Source organism: Petaurus breviceps, unplaced genomic scaffold, assembly GCF_028583685.1.
Source record: "Petaurus breviceps papuanus isolate PSGF00001 unplaced genomic scaffold, PetGlider_PUasm1.0 673, whole genome shotgun sequence".
NCBI classification, from domain to species: domain Eukaryota; kingdom Metazoa; phylum Chordata; class Mammalia; order Diprotodontia; family Petauridae; genus Petaurus; species Petaurus breviceps.
Genome location: NW_027186448.1, coordinates 611,078 through 627,595, shown reverse-complemented (window position 1 = coordinate 627,595; position 16,518 = coordinate 611,078). Strand labels below are relative to the sequence as shown.

Here is a 16,518-nt window from a genome sequence, read left to right as displayed (position 1 = left end):
AGAAGAAGAAGAAGAAGAAGAAGAAGAAGAAGAAGAAGAAGAAGAAGCAATACTGGGATTCAAAAACAAATAAATTCACACCTGTTAATTTAAAAAAAAATTAGAATGGAGCAAATGAAAGCGAATGACTTTATGAGAAATCAAGAAATTATAAAATAGAATCAAAAGAATGAAAAAATAGAAGACAACATGAAATATCTCATTGGAAAAAACCACTGACCTGGAAAAAAGATCCAGGAGAGATAATTTTAAAATTACTGGACTATCTGAAAGTCATGATCAAAAAAAGGGTCTAGACATCATCTTTCAAGAAATTATCAAGGAAAACTGTCCTGATATTTTAGAACCAGAGGGTAAAACAGAAATTGAAAGAATCCACCAATCACCTCTTGAAAAATATTCCAAAAAGAAAACTCCTAAGAATAACCAAAACTCCAAAGTTGTATGATCATCTTAATAGATTTTTTTAAAAGGCTTTAACAACATTCTTTTATGTTAAAAATGCTACAAAATGGGGCAGCTAGTTGGGGCAGGGAGTAAAGCACAGGCCCTAGAGTCGGGAGGACCTGAGTTTGTTTCCGGCCTCAGACATATAACACAAAAAACTAGCTGTGTAGCCTTGGGCAAGTTACTTAACCCCAACTGCCCTCCAAAAGGGAAAAAAAATGCTACAAAGTGTAGACCTAGAGGGACTGCTTTTAAATACTATAAAAAGCATCTATCTAAAATCAAAAGCAAGCATCATATGCAATGGAGATATACCAGAACCTTTTCCAGTAAATAAGGGAGTGAAGCAAAGATGCCTACTCTCCCACTTAATATAATTTTGGAATTCTAGGAAGAGCAATAAGACAAGAGAAAGAAATTAAAGGCATAAAGACAGGTAAAGAAACAATAACATTATCCCTATTTGCTGATAATAGGATGGTTTACTCATTTCATTCTAGAGAATCAGCAAAGATACTTAAATAACTACAAAATAAAATATCTTGGGACTGACCTATCAAAGCACACAAAAGATTTGTATAGATTCAATTAATAAGTACTCCTTAAAGAAATAAAATATATCTTAAATAGCTGAAGGAATATTCAGTATTCATAGCTAGGTTATATAATATATAATATAATAATGTAATAAAATGACAATACTATCAAAATTACTTTACACTAATAATGCCATATCAATCAAATTACCAAGGGGATGCTTAATTGAATTTGACAAAATAATAAACTTCATTTGGAAAAGAAGTAGGGATGAAGGGGAACTAGCACTTCTAGACCACAAACTACATTATAAAACAGAAGTCATCAAAACCATTTTAACCACTGGTTAAAAAATTGAGAGATAGATAAATGAAACACACTAGACAAGGAAGAATCAGAAACAATGGACCTCCATGACCCAGTGTTTGATAAAGTAGAAAACATAAATTACCTAGGAAAAAATCTCCTTATTTGATAAAAACTGATGGGAAAACTGGAAAGCAGTAAGCAGAAAACAATACCTCATACCATATTCCACAATATATTCTAAATGAATATATGACCTTAATATTAAAGATCATAATATAAAAAATTAGAAGAGAAACAGATCTCACAGCTATGGGTAGGAAATATATTCTTAATCAAACAAGGGATAGAGGCAATTACAAAAGATTTAAGGTAACTTTGATTATGTGGACCTGAAAAGCTTCTGTACAGACAATTAATGCACCTAGGATCAGGTAAGTGGTTGAATAGAAAAAAATTTGTGTATCAAATTTCATTGTTAAGAATCCAGTATCCAAGATATATGAACAATTAGCAAATATATATGAGTCCTAACCATTTAGATAAGTGGTCAAAGAATATGAACAAACAGTTCTCAAAAGAAGAATTGCAAAGTATTCATAACCACATGTAAGAAAGCTCCAAACAACTACTAATAAGAGAAAAACAAATCAAAACAATACCTTGAGCTTTTACTTCATACCCAGCAAATTGGCAAAAATAATAAAAATGGTAGTAGTCAATGTTGGAGGGGTTGTGGAATGATAAGTACACTAATACATTGTTGGTAGAGCTGTGAAATGATACAACTACTTTGGAAAACAATTTGGAATTATGCAAATAAAGGGTTAAAAAGTTCCATATCCTTTGAACTAGAGATTCCATTACTGAGCTTATATCCCAAAGAAGGCATCAATAAAAAGAAAGTCTTCATATACACCAAAAATTTTATAGTGGCACTTTTTGTGATATCAAGAATTGGAAACAAAGTAGAAGCCCAACAATTGGGAAATGGATATACAAATTGTGGTACATGAATATAATGGAATATTAACTGTGCTGTAAAAAGCTATATATGTGATGAACATAGAAAACACAGAAAATCTATATGAACTGATGCAGAGTGAAGAAAGCTAAGCCAAGAAAGCAATATACACAATAACTCCAGTCATTTTTTCAGTTGTGTCTTATTCTTTGTGACCCCATTTGGGGTTTTCTTGGCAAAGATACTGCAATGGTCTATCATTTCTTTCTCTAGTTCATTTTATGGTAATTGAGGCAAACATGGTTAAGTGACTTGCCTTGGGTCACACAGCTAGTTAGTTTCTTAGGCCAGATCTGAACTCAAGAAGATGAGTATCCCTAACAACAGGTCCGACACTCTATCCTCTGCACCACCTAGCTACCCTACACAATTGACTACCACAATGTAAATAGAAAGAATGACCACGCATACACAAATCAAAAGTGAATGAAACAAAATTACAAAAATTAAGAATGATTTGAATGAAGAGATATTTTAGCCTATCTCTTCATGGAAATGGGAAGTCCACAGGTATTATACATTTACCCATGTTTTCAGATTTTTTTCAATATACTGATAAGTTGTATTGATTTTTTTTCCTCTATAAAAATACTTGTTATATAGGATGACTCTCTGGGAGAGAGAAGTGGAGGGATACTGGGGATAACTATGATGACATTAAGAAGAAAGAGAAGACATAAATAAAAACATTTTTTTAAGTTTTTTTAAAAGGGGTGGAGCCAAGATGGAGGAGTAAAAGCAGGAACTTGCTTCAGCTCACGCCCCAACCATCTCCAATACCTGTAAAAAAATGATTCTCAACAAATTTTAGAGCTATAGAACCCATAAAATGACAGAGTGAAATACACCTCCAGCTGAAGGCAGCTTGGCAGGCTGACAGGAAGGGTCTATTGAACCAGGCTAGGAGGGGCCCACAGTCCCATGTGGGCCATGCTGGCACAGACTGGAGGCACAGACTGGGAATTGAGCAAATTGAGCAAATTCTAAACCAAAAAATAAGATTTATACAAGTCATGGGGTATAGAAATCCATCTTGCCCTATAAGAAAGTAAGGGAAAAGGGGCTAAGGGAGGGATAAAGGAGATAGAAAAGCGGGAAGACTGGGGGCAGAGATAATCAATATGCTTGCCATCTTGAGGTGGGGGGTAGGGGAGAGATGGGGAGAAAATTTGGTACCCAAAATCTTGTGAAAATGAATGTTGAAAACTAAAATTTTTTTTAAAAGGAGGCTTTTGCTTTCTCTCTCTCCCTTTAGCCTCTTCTGGATGGTGGAATGCCTGTTAACACAGGCCGTGGTGTAAAGATGGCTAAGTCTAAGAATCATACCATCCACAACCAATCATGAAAATGGCACAGAAATGGCATCAAGAAACCTAGGTCCCAGAGATACAAGTCTCTGAAAGGGTTTGACCCCAAGTTTCTGAGAAACATGCGCTTTGCCAAGAAACACAACCAGAAGGGGCTGAAGAACAATGCCAAAACCATCAAGGCCCAAGCAGAGGCCATCAAGGCCCTGAGCACCAAGGCCTCCAAAGCCAAGCTCCTCAGGCCCAAGATCCCCAAGGCCAGTGCCTAGCGTGCTGGCCACAAGATGGTCCTAGGATCAGTATCAAACATCCAGGCTCCAGCATCACAAAGCCTGACTCTAAGGTTGCCAAAACCACTGACCCCAAGTCTACCAAACCCACTGACCCCAAGGTCACCAAGTCTGATGCTAAGGCCACCAAGTCTGATTCCAAGGCTGCCAAGTCCGATACCAAGGCAGCCAAGTCTGATTCTAAGGCTGTTAAGCCTTCCAAGTCCAAACCCAAAGATGCTTGGGCTAAAGCTGCTAGTCCCAAGCCTTCAAAATAGATGCTTCAGGACAGAAGGACTTGTTTAAAGCTAAAACCACCCTTTTTTCCCAGCCAGGGTATGATTATTCACTATTTTGTACAAATAAAGGAAATGGTGAGTCATAAGAAAAAAAAGACTCTTGCCCCGAAAACTGTGCATACTCTTTGATCCAGCAATACTACTACTAGGTCTGTATCCCAATGAAATTAGAAAAAAGGAAAAAGTATTCCCATACAAAAATATTTGTAGCAACTCTTTTTGTGGTGATAAAGATTTGGAAATTGAGGGTATGTCCATCAATTGTGGAATGGCTGAACAAGCTGTGGTATATGAATGTAGTGGAATACTACTGTGCCATAAGAAATGATGAGCAAGATGCTCTAAGAAAAAACCTGGCAAGACTTACATGAAGTGACGCTGAGTGAAGTGAGCAGAACCAGGAGAACATTGTACACAGTAACAGCAACATTTTGCAATGACCAACTTTGACAGACTTAGCTCTTCTCAGCAATGCAAGGATCTAAGACAATTCTAAAAGACTCATGATGGAAAATGCTATCCACACCCAGAGAAAGAATTGAATGCAATCTAAATGCAGATTGAATCATACCATTTTCTTTTTTTCTCATGGTTTTCCTCTTTTGTTCAGATTCTTCTTTCATACCATGACTAATGTGGAAATATGTTTTATGTGGTTGTACATGTATAACCTATATCAGATTGCATGCTGTCTTAGGGAGGTGGAAGGAAAGTAAGGGGGAAAATTTAGAACTCAATCTAATAAAAGGGAATATTAAAAAGCAAAAAAAGAGAGCGAAAGAAACAATCCACCTGTTTCAGAAAACAAATTCACATTGTCAGAAAAAATTGATGAATCAAGTGGTTCTGCTCAATTGTTTTACTTTGTTACAAGTCAGGATGAGGGTGTAATAGCCAGAAATGAGTATAATGCAAAAACAAAATTAAAAATGTAAATTTTTTTTTAAAAAACTATATAACTACAGGATACTAAGTCTGAATCTATGAAGGGCCATTCACATTCCCAGTGAGCTGGGAAAACAGAAGCCACAGAAAGGATAGAAATTCTGAGCTAGGTATAGAGAATAGATGAAAAAATTTGAGAAATATTCCATTTCATCCCCTAAATTAATTTCAGACCTGGCTAGCGAGGGGTTAGTCAAAGCTATATTTGTGCTGCTGCTGCTCCCTAGAAGAGTCTGAGGCCTTCCCATTTGCAGGCTATAAGCCCTTAGGTGGTCACCAAGGAGCCAACTGTCACACTGAGAAGACAGAGAATCTCTTTCAGAAGCTCCTTCTTCCATCCTATTCCATATCTTAAAACTGCTCGATATTTTCACCCATCTTATCCTCTTTTATTTCTGTCTCTGAGGAAATCCTTCTCCTATTCTATTTGTGTCCTTTACCAACGATGTCTTTTTTAAAAAAAAATTAATTTTTTACAATTTAAATTTAAAATTTTAAAAATTTAAGTTTAAATTTACAAACTAAAAATTTTCCAATTTAAAAAATTTTAACATTCATTTTTTTAAGTGTTGAGCTCCAAAATCTTTCCTACCCTCCTCCTTGAGAAGGCAAGCAATTTGATATAGATTAGACAATACTTGTATCCTTTATATCATTCCCTTCTAGGAGGGAGTCAATCATTCCCTCTTTCTCTCTCCCAATGACAAAAATCATGTTCATTTCTAACCCCATCCTTAAAACTCCTTCCCATGATTCTACCTCCACAAAAATCTCTCACTTTCATTCAATACCTTCTTTCCATCTACACAGACATGACCCTAGATCAGATTATCAGCTTCTCTCACTTGGCCTATTAACAACTTCCTAACAGGCCTTCCTGCTTCCAGCCTCTCCCCTCTACAATGAATTCATCCTCCCCACTGCTGCTGAAGTCATCTCCCCCTAAGGCACAGATCTGACCATGTTGACACCCTGCTCAAAACCCTTCTGCAGTTCCATAATGCCTCTAGAATAGAAAAACTCTCGAACTTGAAATTGAAGGGTCTCTACATTCTTACCCCAAACCTACTGTTCCAGTTTTATTTCATATTAATCCATTTTTCATATTTCTATGCTCCTATCAAACCAGACTAGCTAGTCCCAAACTGAAAATCCCATCTCTCCATAAATTCACATGGGCTGACCCTTGCATCTAGAATCCATCTTTACTTCTCAGTGTCTGTCCTCATTCATGGCTTGGCTTAGTGGGGTGAGGAACCTGCTGCCTCAAGACTACATGTGGCCCTCTAGGTCCTCAAGTACAGTCCTTTGACTGAATCTAAACTTCACAGAACAAAACCCTTTAATAAAAGGATTTGTTCTGTAAAACTTGGACTTAGTCCAAAGGCCACACCCAAGGATCTAGAGGTCCTCATGTAACCCTGAGGCCACAGGTTCCCCAACCCTGGTTAGACACCACCTTCTTCACCAAACCTTCCCTGTTGGTGCTATGTCCTTAATTCTCCATAGTCTAGGTTCATTTATGTACATGTTGTACTGCCCCTCCCCCCCAGTAAAATATATGCTTTCTGAGGGCAAGCTCATTTTTTTCTTCACATCCCCAGAGTATCACCAAGTACAGCACTGTGTACATAGTAAATACTTAATAAATGAGTATTTAATTGAATTGAATCCATGCTGTAAAACTGTGGCTTACTCTCCTCAGTCTATTAACTCCCCTCCCACAGGATGTCCCACTCCCCTTGTTCTGCCACTACCCTCTGAAGGTACCCATTCACTTTGACCTATTCCCAAACCTGGATCTGTCGGGCCAACTTCAGAAAGGGACTCAAATAAGAAGACTTGGCAAGACGTAGGATTGACTCAATGTGCGTTACTCCTTTCTTGACCAGCTGTTTACTGATTCCAGACAAGTCCATGCACCGGTTGAGCCAGAACTCAATTTCTTCCAGTGGGCCCAAGTTTTCACCAGTATCTATTGCTTCCTGCGCACTGAGCACCTCCTTTATCTGTCGGGTCCAGTGCACCATGGAAGCTAGAGGAGAGAGCGTGCTGTAAGCAGGGACACCAGTAGCCTCCACTCAACCTCTTCCCTATTTCTAACACCTTTCTCTTCCTCCCTAATTTCAGTCATTTCAGTGGTGTCTGACTGTTCAAAACTCCATTTGGGATTTTCTTGGCAAAGATACTGGAGTAGTTTGCCATTTCCTCTTCCACTTTACAGATGAGGGAACTGATAAAACAGGGTTAAGTGACTCGCCCAGGGTCACACAGCTACTAAATAAATGTCTGAGGCTGGATTTGAACTCTCCCCAGGCTGGGTACTCTATCCACTGCAGCACCTAGATCCTCCCTAATATTATCCCCAAACTCCCCCCAAATATGGCCCTCACTCTCCTCTTTACACTCCCTTGTCAACAACCACTCTAAATTTCCGTCCTTTCCCATCTCTTGGGCTTGTTGCGGTCTCCTCACAGCAACAACCAAATGAAGTGGTTACTTACTCTCTAACCGTTGTACCAGTTCCTTGTCTTTCACTACCACTTCTGGATTCATGTTTATGGCTTCCATGGGGATATAAAGGACAGTGTGTCCCTCCAGCTTATACCGAGTATCTGAGAAGTGATTACAGAGGTTCAGAGGATGGAACAAAATTTTCTGGGTCTCACCTCCCATCTCATGTTGGAGGTTGGAAGGAAGAGAAGGTGGCTAGATGCAAATTATTACTACATAAAAAAACATGAGAAGTTAAGACCTCCAGCAAGCATATTTTAAGATTCTACTACAGGGAACAGCAACATGAGGAGGCCTAGGGGGAGGGAAGCTTTAAAGGAATGACTAGTCATATCTTTCCTCATGGGATAAGGTCAAAGAATCACATTAGTGCCTTCTATTCTCTCTGGGGAGGAATATACTCTTTTCCCACTTCACAGGTTTTGTTGTTGTACAGTAGTTTTTCGGTTGTGTGTGACTCTTTGTGACTCCATTTGGGGTTTTCTTGGCAAAGATACTAGAGTGGTTTGCCATTTCCTTCTCTAACTCATTTTTATAGATAAGGAAAACTGAGGCAAACAGGTGAAGTGACTTACCCTGGATCACACAGCTATTAAGTGTCTAAGGCTGGATTTGAATTCAGGTCTTCCTGACTCCAGGCCCAGAATTCTATCCACTGAGTCAACAAAATAAGGCATTTGCAATGGCAGGAAATGGCTACATCAGGGGACATGCTCTGTGCTCCACTCCAAACTAAACCCAAGGCAGCAGTTCTCTTTACCCCATTCATGATATTAAGTCACTTACATGCAGGCAACACTTTAGGGTTTACAAAATTCCTATGTACTCCACAATGCTAATGGTACTATTCCCATTTTATAGATAAGGAAGCTACTTACACTATTGGCAAGAAGGGTAATCCAAGTACTCAGGCATCTCTACCTCTCCCACCCCCCCCCCTCACCTGTCAAGCAGGCCAAGAACTTGTGAAGATGGGAGGAGAAGTGGTTTCGGATGCTCTCAGGCCAGGTGGCATTGCTAAAAATCTGTGGGGCATAGATGCCATTGAGCAGACGAAGCAGAGCTGGGATGTAGGAACCTCGAATTGTCCCAAACTGCACAGTCATCTCAAAATTCTCAGGGGTGATGGGAACAGGTGACTGTCGAATGAAGTACATGACCTGGTTCTGGTTCTGCAGGAGTAGGAGCAGGTTAGAGCTCAGCCCACACACACACCAGCTAACAGCTTGCACATGTGCAAACTACTAGTGTCCTACTGGAATCTTCAGGGTGGGACTAAGGCAGGGATAGGGAACCAACGGCCTCAAGGCCACATGTTGCCCTCTATGTCCTCAAATCCAAATTGGATTCAGTCAAAGGGCAGCACTTGAGGACCTAGAGGGCCACATGTAGCCTTGAAGCTGCAGGATCCCCATTCCTGGACTAAAGGATTAGGCCAAATTTCCAGAATTCATAGAGAAGAGATGGGTGGTAAACTAACTTTAGATGGGAAGATCTTCAGCTAAAGAGAGAACAGGAAAAAAAAAAAAGGCAAGAACCAAAGATAATGTGATGTTACTATGTAGTACTTTAACATTTACAAAACACTTTTCCTGACAACTCTGTGAGGTGGGGGTAGTGCAAATATTATTATCCCCATTTTACAAATGAGGAAACTGAAGCTTTGAAAAATTAAATTACATTTGTAGGGTAATGGAGCTAGTAAGTGTCAGAGACTAGGATGCAAACACAGGTCTTCACCCCAAGTCTGGCACCCTTTCCATTTTCCATACAATCATTTTCTATATGATCATTAATAATTATTGACAAAGCCTTAGGATTGCAACTTCTAAGTGGATGAAACGAAATGAGGCAAAGAGGGGCATTAAGCCATGGTCATGGAATAACAAAGAAGAAAGGTAAGTAAAGATCTTGAGAGCAGTTGATTTAGGCAAGTCACCAGCCCTCTCTGGGTCTCAGTTTCTTCACCTATAAATATGGGGTTTGGGTCAGCTGATTCTGAAACCTCTTCTGGCTCTGACACCCTACAATTCTATGAGGTACCTGAATGGGCATCCCCAGTTCTAGCTTAAGTCCTGCACAGGAGTCAATGAAAATAGTGAGGATGGGCTCTCCAGGCTCTATTATAAACTGCTCCAGGATCTGATCATGCTCCTCTGTCCATGTAGCCTCTGCTAGGCCTGTCAACACCATTCGGCATCGGAAGAACTCCTTCTGTCAAAGGAGAAGGACAAAGAGACCTAAGGTGACCCTTTAAGCCCAACCCACAAATGGGGTGGGGAAGTTTGTGCTACAGAGACTGAGGGGACTATACTGATTTGGGCTGAAAAAAAACAAAGTAAAGAAAAAGCAGATTTCAAGTCTTTGAAAGCAATTGTGAAGAAGGAGATATTAGGACAGACAATAAATTACTTTCTATCTATGTAATGACAAACTGGAATAAGAGGAAGACTTGGTACAATATCCTCCAGGGATTTTCCATTTATATCTATAGATACAAAAATTCAACCTAATAATAGCTATCATTTATAGAGCAGTTTGGGGTTTGCAAAGTTCTATCCATTGTTCCATATAACATCTCTCTCCTTCCAGGGCCAATTATTAGCCCCACTTTACAGATGAGGAAACTAAGTGACCTCCCCACAGTCACACAACTAGTAAGTGTCTGAGGTCAAATTTGAGTTTCTGACTCTAGGCCCACCACTCTCTCCACTGAATCACCTAGCCACCAAAAGTTATAATCAGCAACTCTTGTTATAAAAAAGATAGCTAAAATACAGGAATGTACTCTAGACTGTCTACCTAGGTGATTTTTTTTTTTTGCTTTTTGGAGGGCAATTGGGGTTAAGTGACCTGCCCAAAGTCACACAGCTAGTAAAGTGTGTCAAGTGTCTGAGGCCAGATTTGAACTCAGGTCCTCCTGACTCCAGGGCGGTGCTCTACACCACCTAGCCACCCCCTAGATGATTTTTTTTAAAAGCTTTCATACTCTGAGTGGATTTGTATTTTTTTTATTTTTTCCACTATTTTTCTTGCTTTTTGCAATGTGGATGATGTTGAAATATGTTTTACATGACTTCACATGTATAAATGGGTATCACATTGCTTACCTTCTCACAATGGGTGGGGGAGAAGCTGGACAGGAGAGAATTTTGGAACTCAAAATTTTAAAATGAATGTAAAATAATGGGTAGCAGGAATTAATCAAATTGAGGAAAACACTAGCACCTTGACTTAATATTATTCTATTCCTTCTCATTAGACTGTGAGCTCCTTGAGGACAGGGACTGTCTTTCCTTTTCCCTCCCTCACGAAAGGATTCTGGGAAAATGACAGTATGAATTATAGGGAAAACAAGGGAAGAAACAAACAGGATGATGCTTAAGAATAATCCAGAGGGGGGAGGTAGGTGATGCAGTGAATAGAGCATCAGCCCTGGAGTCAGGAGGACCTGAGTTCAAATTCGGCCTCAGACACTTAACACTAACCAGCTGTGTGACTTTGGGCAAGTCACTTAACCCCAATTTCCCTGCCTTCCCCCCTCCAAAAAAGCAAAAAAAAATCCAGATCACAATTAAAAGGCATAAAAAAAGTCTAATTTATAGAGCACTACAGACCAGGTATTCGAGCCCTACAAGGCATCTAAAGAGAAATTTTGGTGGGTCTTTTTCTAATAAAGGGGTCCACAAGTTCCATCAGATGGTTAAAGGGGTCCATGATACTGAAAAAAAGTCTAAAAAACCCTGTTATGGACGAAAAGAAGCAAAATGGGAGGTAGAGCACATTGAACTCAATGTTATCCTGTCCCTTCCCATTAAACTGTGAGCTCCTTGAGAGCAGAGTCTGTTTCCTTTCTTTGTATCCCCAGCTCTTAGCATAGTGACTTGAACACAGTAAATGCTACATCAACTACAGAATGATTGTGAGGCTGAACATAAAATGCTTTGCCAATTTTAAAACATCATATGAAAATCAGTCAGTTTTGTTGCTACTGATTGTCTACTTTTCAATTCTTGGAAGTGATATGGTGAGTCTAAATTGTGGTGTCATTTGGAAGTAGCAGGTATATAGAAGTACTCTTTGTTAATCCCCTCAGTTGTTTAGAATAAAATGTTTAAATTGTCTAACGTCAGAAAATTGGAGATCTAGGGGATACCCATCAGTTAGAGAATGGCTGAAAAAGCTGTGGTATATGATTGTGACAGAATATTATTGTACTATAAGAAATGACAATCAGGACGATTTCAGAAAAACCTGGAAAGACTTACATGAACTGATGCAAAGTGAGCAGAACCAGAGAACATTGTACATGACAACACTGTATAATAAAGATCTCTGAATGACTTAGCTATCCTCAGCAAGACAATGATCCAAGATGATCCCAAAAGATTCATGATGACAAATGCTATTCACCTCCAGAGAAATGATGTTGTCTGAATACAGATTGCAGCTTTCTTTTTTTTGTCTTCTTATACAAAATGAGTAATATGGAAATGTTTTACATGATTGCACATGTATAACCTATATTGGACTGCTTATTGTCTCTGGGAGGAGAGGAAGGAGGGAAGGAAGAAAGGAGAGAATTTGGAACTCAAACATTTTTTTAATGTTAAAAAGTGTTTAACATGTAATTGGGGAAAAAATAAAGTACATTTTTTTTTATTGTCTAGCCTTAGAAAGGGGAGAAGAGTGGTAAGGAAAAAAGGAATGAAAAAATCCGAGTATGAATGTGATGGAATGTTACTGTGCCGTTAGAATTGATGAAATGAATATTTTCAGAGAAAATCTGGAAGACCTTTATAAACTGATGCAGTGAAAAGAGCAGAAATGAGACAACAGTTTCTATAATAATAACATAGAGAAAAACAATTTCAAAAGACTTTAGAACTCAATCAATGCAATGATAGACTAGGAGTCCAAAACACTGAAGATGAAACATCCCACTAGATGATGAACTTAAAATGCAGAGAGATTCAATTTTTTGGATAAAAGGGTAATGTGGGAATTTATTTTGCTGGACAATTCATGTCTATAAAAAGGGTTGATTCGTTTTTTTGTTTTTTTGATTTGTTCAATGGGGAACGGTACAGTGAGGCACAAATTATTGTAAAAACGTAATTTTTAAAACAACCTAAGAAATCAGGATATTCAGGTCACATTAAATAGTGTGATCAGATGATTTCTAATACTTCTGACAAAGTTTCTCTTATTCTGCCTGATTAAAAAAAAAGGGGAGGAGATATCAACAGAGGAAAACTATTCCTTACACTACCAGATTGCTCACGATTGTTTCAACAAACTAAATTTGTGGATACTAGGAAGAAAGAGATAGACTACAGAGAATTCAATATGGACTCAATATTCTTTCATAGGTCTTTCAATTCTTGATTTCACAACCAGCATTCCTGAATTTCGTTCATCTCTGTGGGGAGATGAGGGAGTCAGAAGTTCCCATAAAGCAAAAAAAAAAAAATGGTTAGACACCAGGAAGGGATGAGGCCTGTCTTCAAGTACACAGATCTGGAATTCTCTTTTTCTCCCATTGACTTTGAGGTAGGGACCTCCAGATGACCCCATGGGAAGATGGGGCAGCTACTTGGAGCCAGAGAGCCACTTAGATCAAACTATTCCCTACTTGTTATGTGAGCATTTTTGGCAGCTGACTTTGAGTGCTGAATAGCAGTAGCTGAAGGTCTGGTAGTGACCTGGATCACAAAAATTACATGAAATACCTGGAAATTACTGTAAATCCCACTGGACTGGTAAACCCTGGCAAGGGAGACCAAGCTTCTTTCCCATGCTATCCCTTCCCTTGTGGTCCCAAACTCAGATCCCTGTCTCCTTATTCCATCTCCACACCAAGTGGGTGAGTGTGGTTCAGGGACTGCCAAGCCATAGTTGAAAATCAGAAGGATAAGCAAGAGGATTTCTTAGAGATTGTTGAAGTCAGAGAGCTCCAATTAAGAGCATTTAACATTTTCAGTAAACCACCTGGCCATGATAGAAATAGATTAAATGCCTATGTCCTATGAATATGGGCACTGATAATTGAGTGAGGAAATTCAAGGTGTGGGGTAGAGCTGTAAAATTCCATATTTTGAGTAGTATTTAATAACATTCCCTAGTCCAAATTCCAAACAGCAGGTTTCAAACTGCTCAGCCATGCACAAAAATACCATTTGAGCTCTTGTTTATAGACCAGGAGTCCAAAAGACTGAAGATGAAACATCCCACTTACCTCCTGACAGAGAGGTGATAAACTTAAATTACCCAATTCCTGTCGTTGAGACATTATCAGTTGGAAATAAAGCTGGAAGTCAGTCAAGGATATCATCTGGCTTTTGCCTCAGGCACCCCTAAGCATAACCCAGCTGGGAAGACATGGGAGCCAACCCAAGGAAGGGACAACTGCTGAGGTTAGATTAAAAGATTCCTAAAAAGACAGACTGGTGAACATTTAGTAAATAAAAAAGGGCTCCCAACAGGTGACTGTTGTTGCAATCCTTCTGTTTCCTCAGATGGATGGAGGAATGTTGAACTCAGTGGGGTCCTTCAACTTACCACATCTATCATTTCCTCATATAGGTCTTCTACCATTTCTTCATTATCATCAATACTTGTGTCTGAAGAAAACCAAAGAAGCATGATGGGATATCCTCTTCTTCTATTTCCCAATTAACATTGGAGTTTTAGGCATCCAGCTTCTCACCCTCCACTAATCCATGAGCCTAATTCCATGGGCCCCAGAAGTCCTGCTTTAGGAATAATTTCTGGTCCAAAAACCCCAAGCACTTAGTACCCAATCCCATCTCACTCATATCTACTCTCTCTTGGTTATATTTCTCTCCCTTTTGATTGTTCCTCACAGAGGAAAATCAAATGAAGCTTATTAAATTCCTGCTCCCCAAACACACATACACACACACACACACACACACACACACGAACTGGGCAGAGGCATAAACTACCTGTCCAAAGGCAAGGAAGGGTCAGAAAGTTTTCAACTGGACAGGAAATTACTTTCCAGGCTGGTGAAGACAACTAAGAGATTTGACAAGCTGTACTAGGCAGCTGATGGTAAGATATGCAATTAAGTGATGTAACTCTTAAGAGTCAATACTGCATAACAGAAAGAATAATGTATAACTAAGATGGAGAAGGATGGGAGGGACACAGAAACCCCCTCAAAAGGGAATTGAAATTCTACATGGAGGGAAGGGAATCGATGAGAAGAGAGAGTGTTTTACCTTGAGTTCTGTAACCTAGGCTGGGCACCTCCAGGACCAGGGAGGCTAGGCAAACAAGAGTAGTTCTAGGACTGCTTTGGAGGATCTATCCTTTCAAATCTGGTAGCTTAGGATACCCTCAGTCTAACCTTTACTCCTTCTCCTGCCCCCCTTCCTTGTTGGCTCCTCTATCTCCCAAAGTTATTCCTAATGACTCCTGAGGCAGGGCTATATCTCTGACTGCTCCCTTCACTTAAGGGCTCCAGCTTTATTTATTCCTGAAATCGTGAACCCCAGGGATCTGGAACACTTTAAACTGCTTTCATTTAAGCAAACAGAATGAGAATACAAATGATATTCTTGTATATTTTTAAGTCCCTAACCCTAAGACAAAATACTCATCTGCATTTAGCCCACTGCCATGGCCACACTGACTCACATCCTCAGTACAGGCACTGTTACACAAAACCAACTGCCTTTTTGCACCTATAAGTCTATCTAGGAACTCCAGTTACCAAATGTGGTACTCTGCCAGTCACTATTTGCTGCCTCTCAAGTCCAGGAAAGAAGTCAGGAGGCAACCTCTAACAGCCCCCATCTCCCTTCTCTTCTCCCCTCTAAGCTAATGGTATGGTTTTCTCTGCTGGCTCCTGCCCCTATCCCTGTCAAGGTGGGAGGTAGAAGGTAGCAGAGCCTGGAACAAAAAAAGGCAGCTCAGAATCTCATGATTGGGGGGGGGGGGGAAGAAGAGGAGGAAAGGGGAGGGGACAGTGAACAAAGAAGGCTAGGTTTCCATGGTAACAGGTTTAATGGGAGAAAAGAAACACTATTTGTTTTGCCACCAAGGATGGAAATGGGGGGAAAAAATGAGAAAAGGAAAAAAATCCCAGGCTGTCTTCAAGTAGGGAAGGTGGACCTAGGAATAGAGGAGCTGGAACCCCCCACAAAAAGATATAGCTAGTGAGCTCTTAATACAATAATGGGAAAACTAAGGGAGAGAAGTTCCAAGAAGGAGGCTTACCAAGAAGTAGATACGCAGAAAGGTTGTGGTATGTCTACGACTCTGCGAAAGTCAGGACCCAATTACTCAATGTTCAGGCTTTCATTTCATTCTTGCTTTTCCTCAAACCCAAAAGGTTTTGTTCCTGTTCCCCCAGTTGTTGTTCCTAAACTCAAATAATCTACCTTCAAGTCGTGTCTCTTATGCTCCCTAGTCCCTAGCTCTCTTACCAAGATTCTCTGCTAAAGATACTACATGGCCCTTCCAAACATGTAAACATACCCATCACTGTGGGATATTCCTCCTTGGGAGGCTCTGGTTCTAGGACTGACACCGTCCGAGAACTTTGAGCAGACTGGACTGATGACCGGGAAGTTATTCTTCGCTTCTTTTCAGTGCTAGGTTTGGATGACATGATGTAGACAAGACCTGGAGAGATGTTACAAGTTAGAAGTGGCTTACTGGGTCTTTCCTCAAAACTCAGTTTTCCCACATAGTTCAGTTGTTAACAAATAAAAACTAAGCCACTATGACATTCTGTACTCAATAGGGTTTTAGCTGGGGAACATCAACCAATTCAAAATACTTTATGCCATGCCCAATCATCTCTCCTTTTCTTGAAGGTACTCACTTCCTCCAGGGGT

General features: G+C 39.7%; 1 protein-coding gene across 1 annotated transcript in view; it reads right to left on the bottom strand.

The window, feature by feature from the left end:
• The window catches only part of DNAH2 (dynein axonemal heavy chain 2), a 132,965-nt gene extending 116,676 nt beyond the window's left edge, over positions 1 to 16,289 (bottom strand). The window contains exons 1-6 of the mRNA XM_069104179.1: positions 16,157 to 16,289; positions 14,210 to 14,271; positions 9,692 to 9,862; positions 8,592 to 8,820; positions 7,639 to 7,749; positions 6,931 to 7,169 (exon numbers count right to left, since the gene is read on the bottom strand). Of these exons, the coding sequence (XP_068960280.1) occupies positions 6,931 to 7,169; positions 7,639 to 7,749; positions 8,592 to 8,820; positions 9,692 to 9,862; positions 14,210 to 14,271; positions 16,157 to 16,289 (945 nt within the window). The remainder of the gene's footprint in view (positions 1 to 6,930; positions 7,170 to 7,638; positions 7,750 to 8,591; positions 8,821 to 9,691; positions 9,863 to 14,209; positions 14,272 to 16,156) is intronic.
• Positions 16,290 to 16,518: the final 229 nt, after the last annotated feature.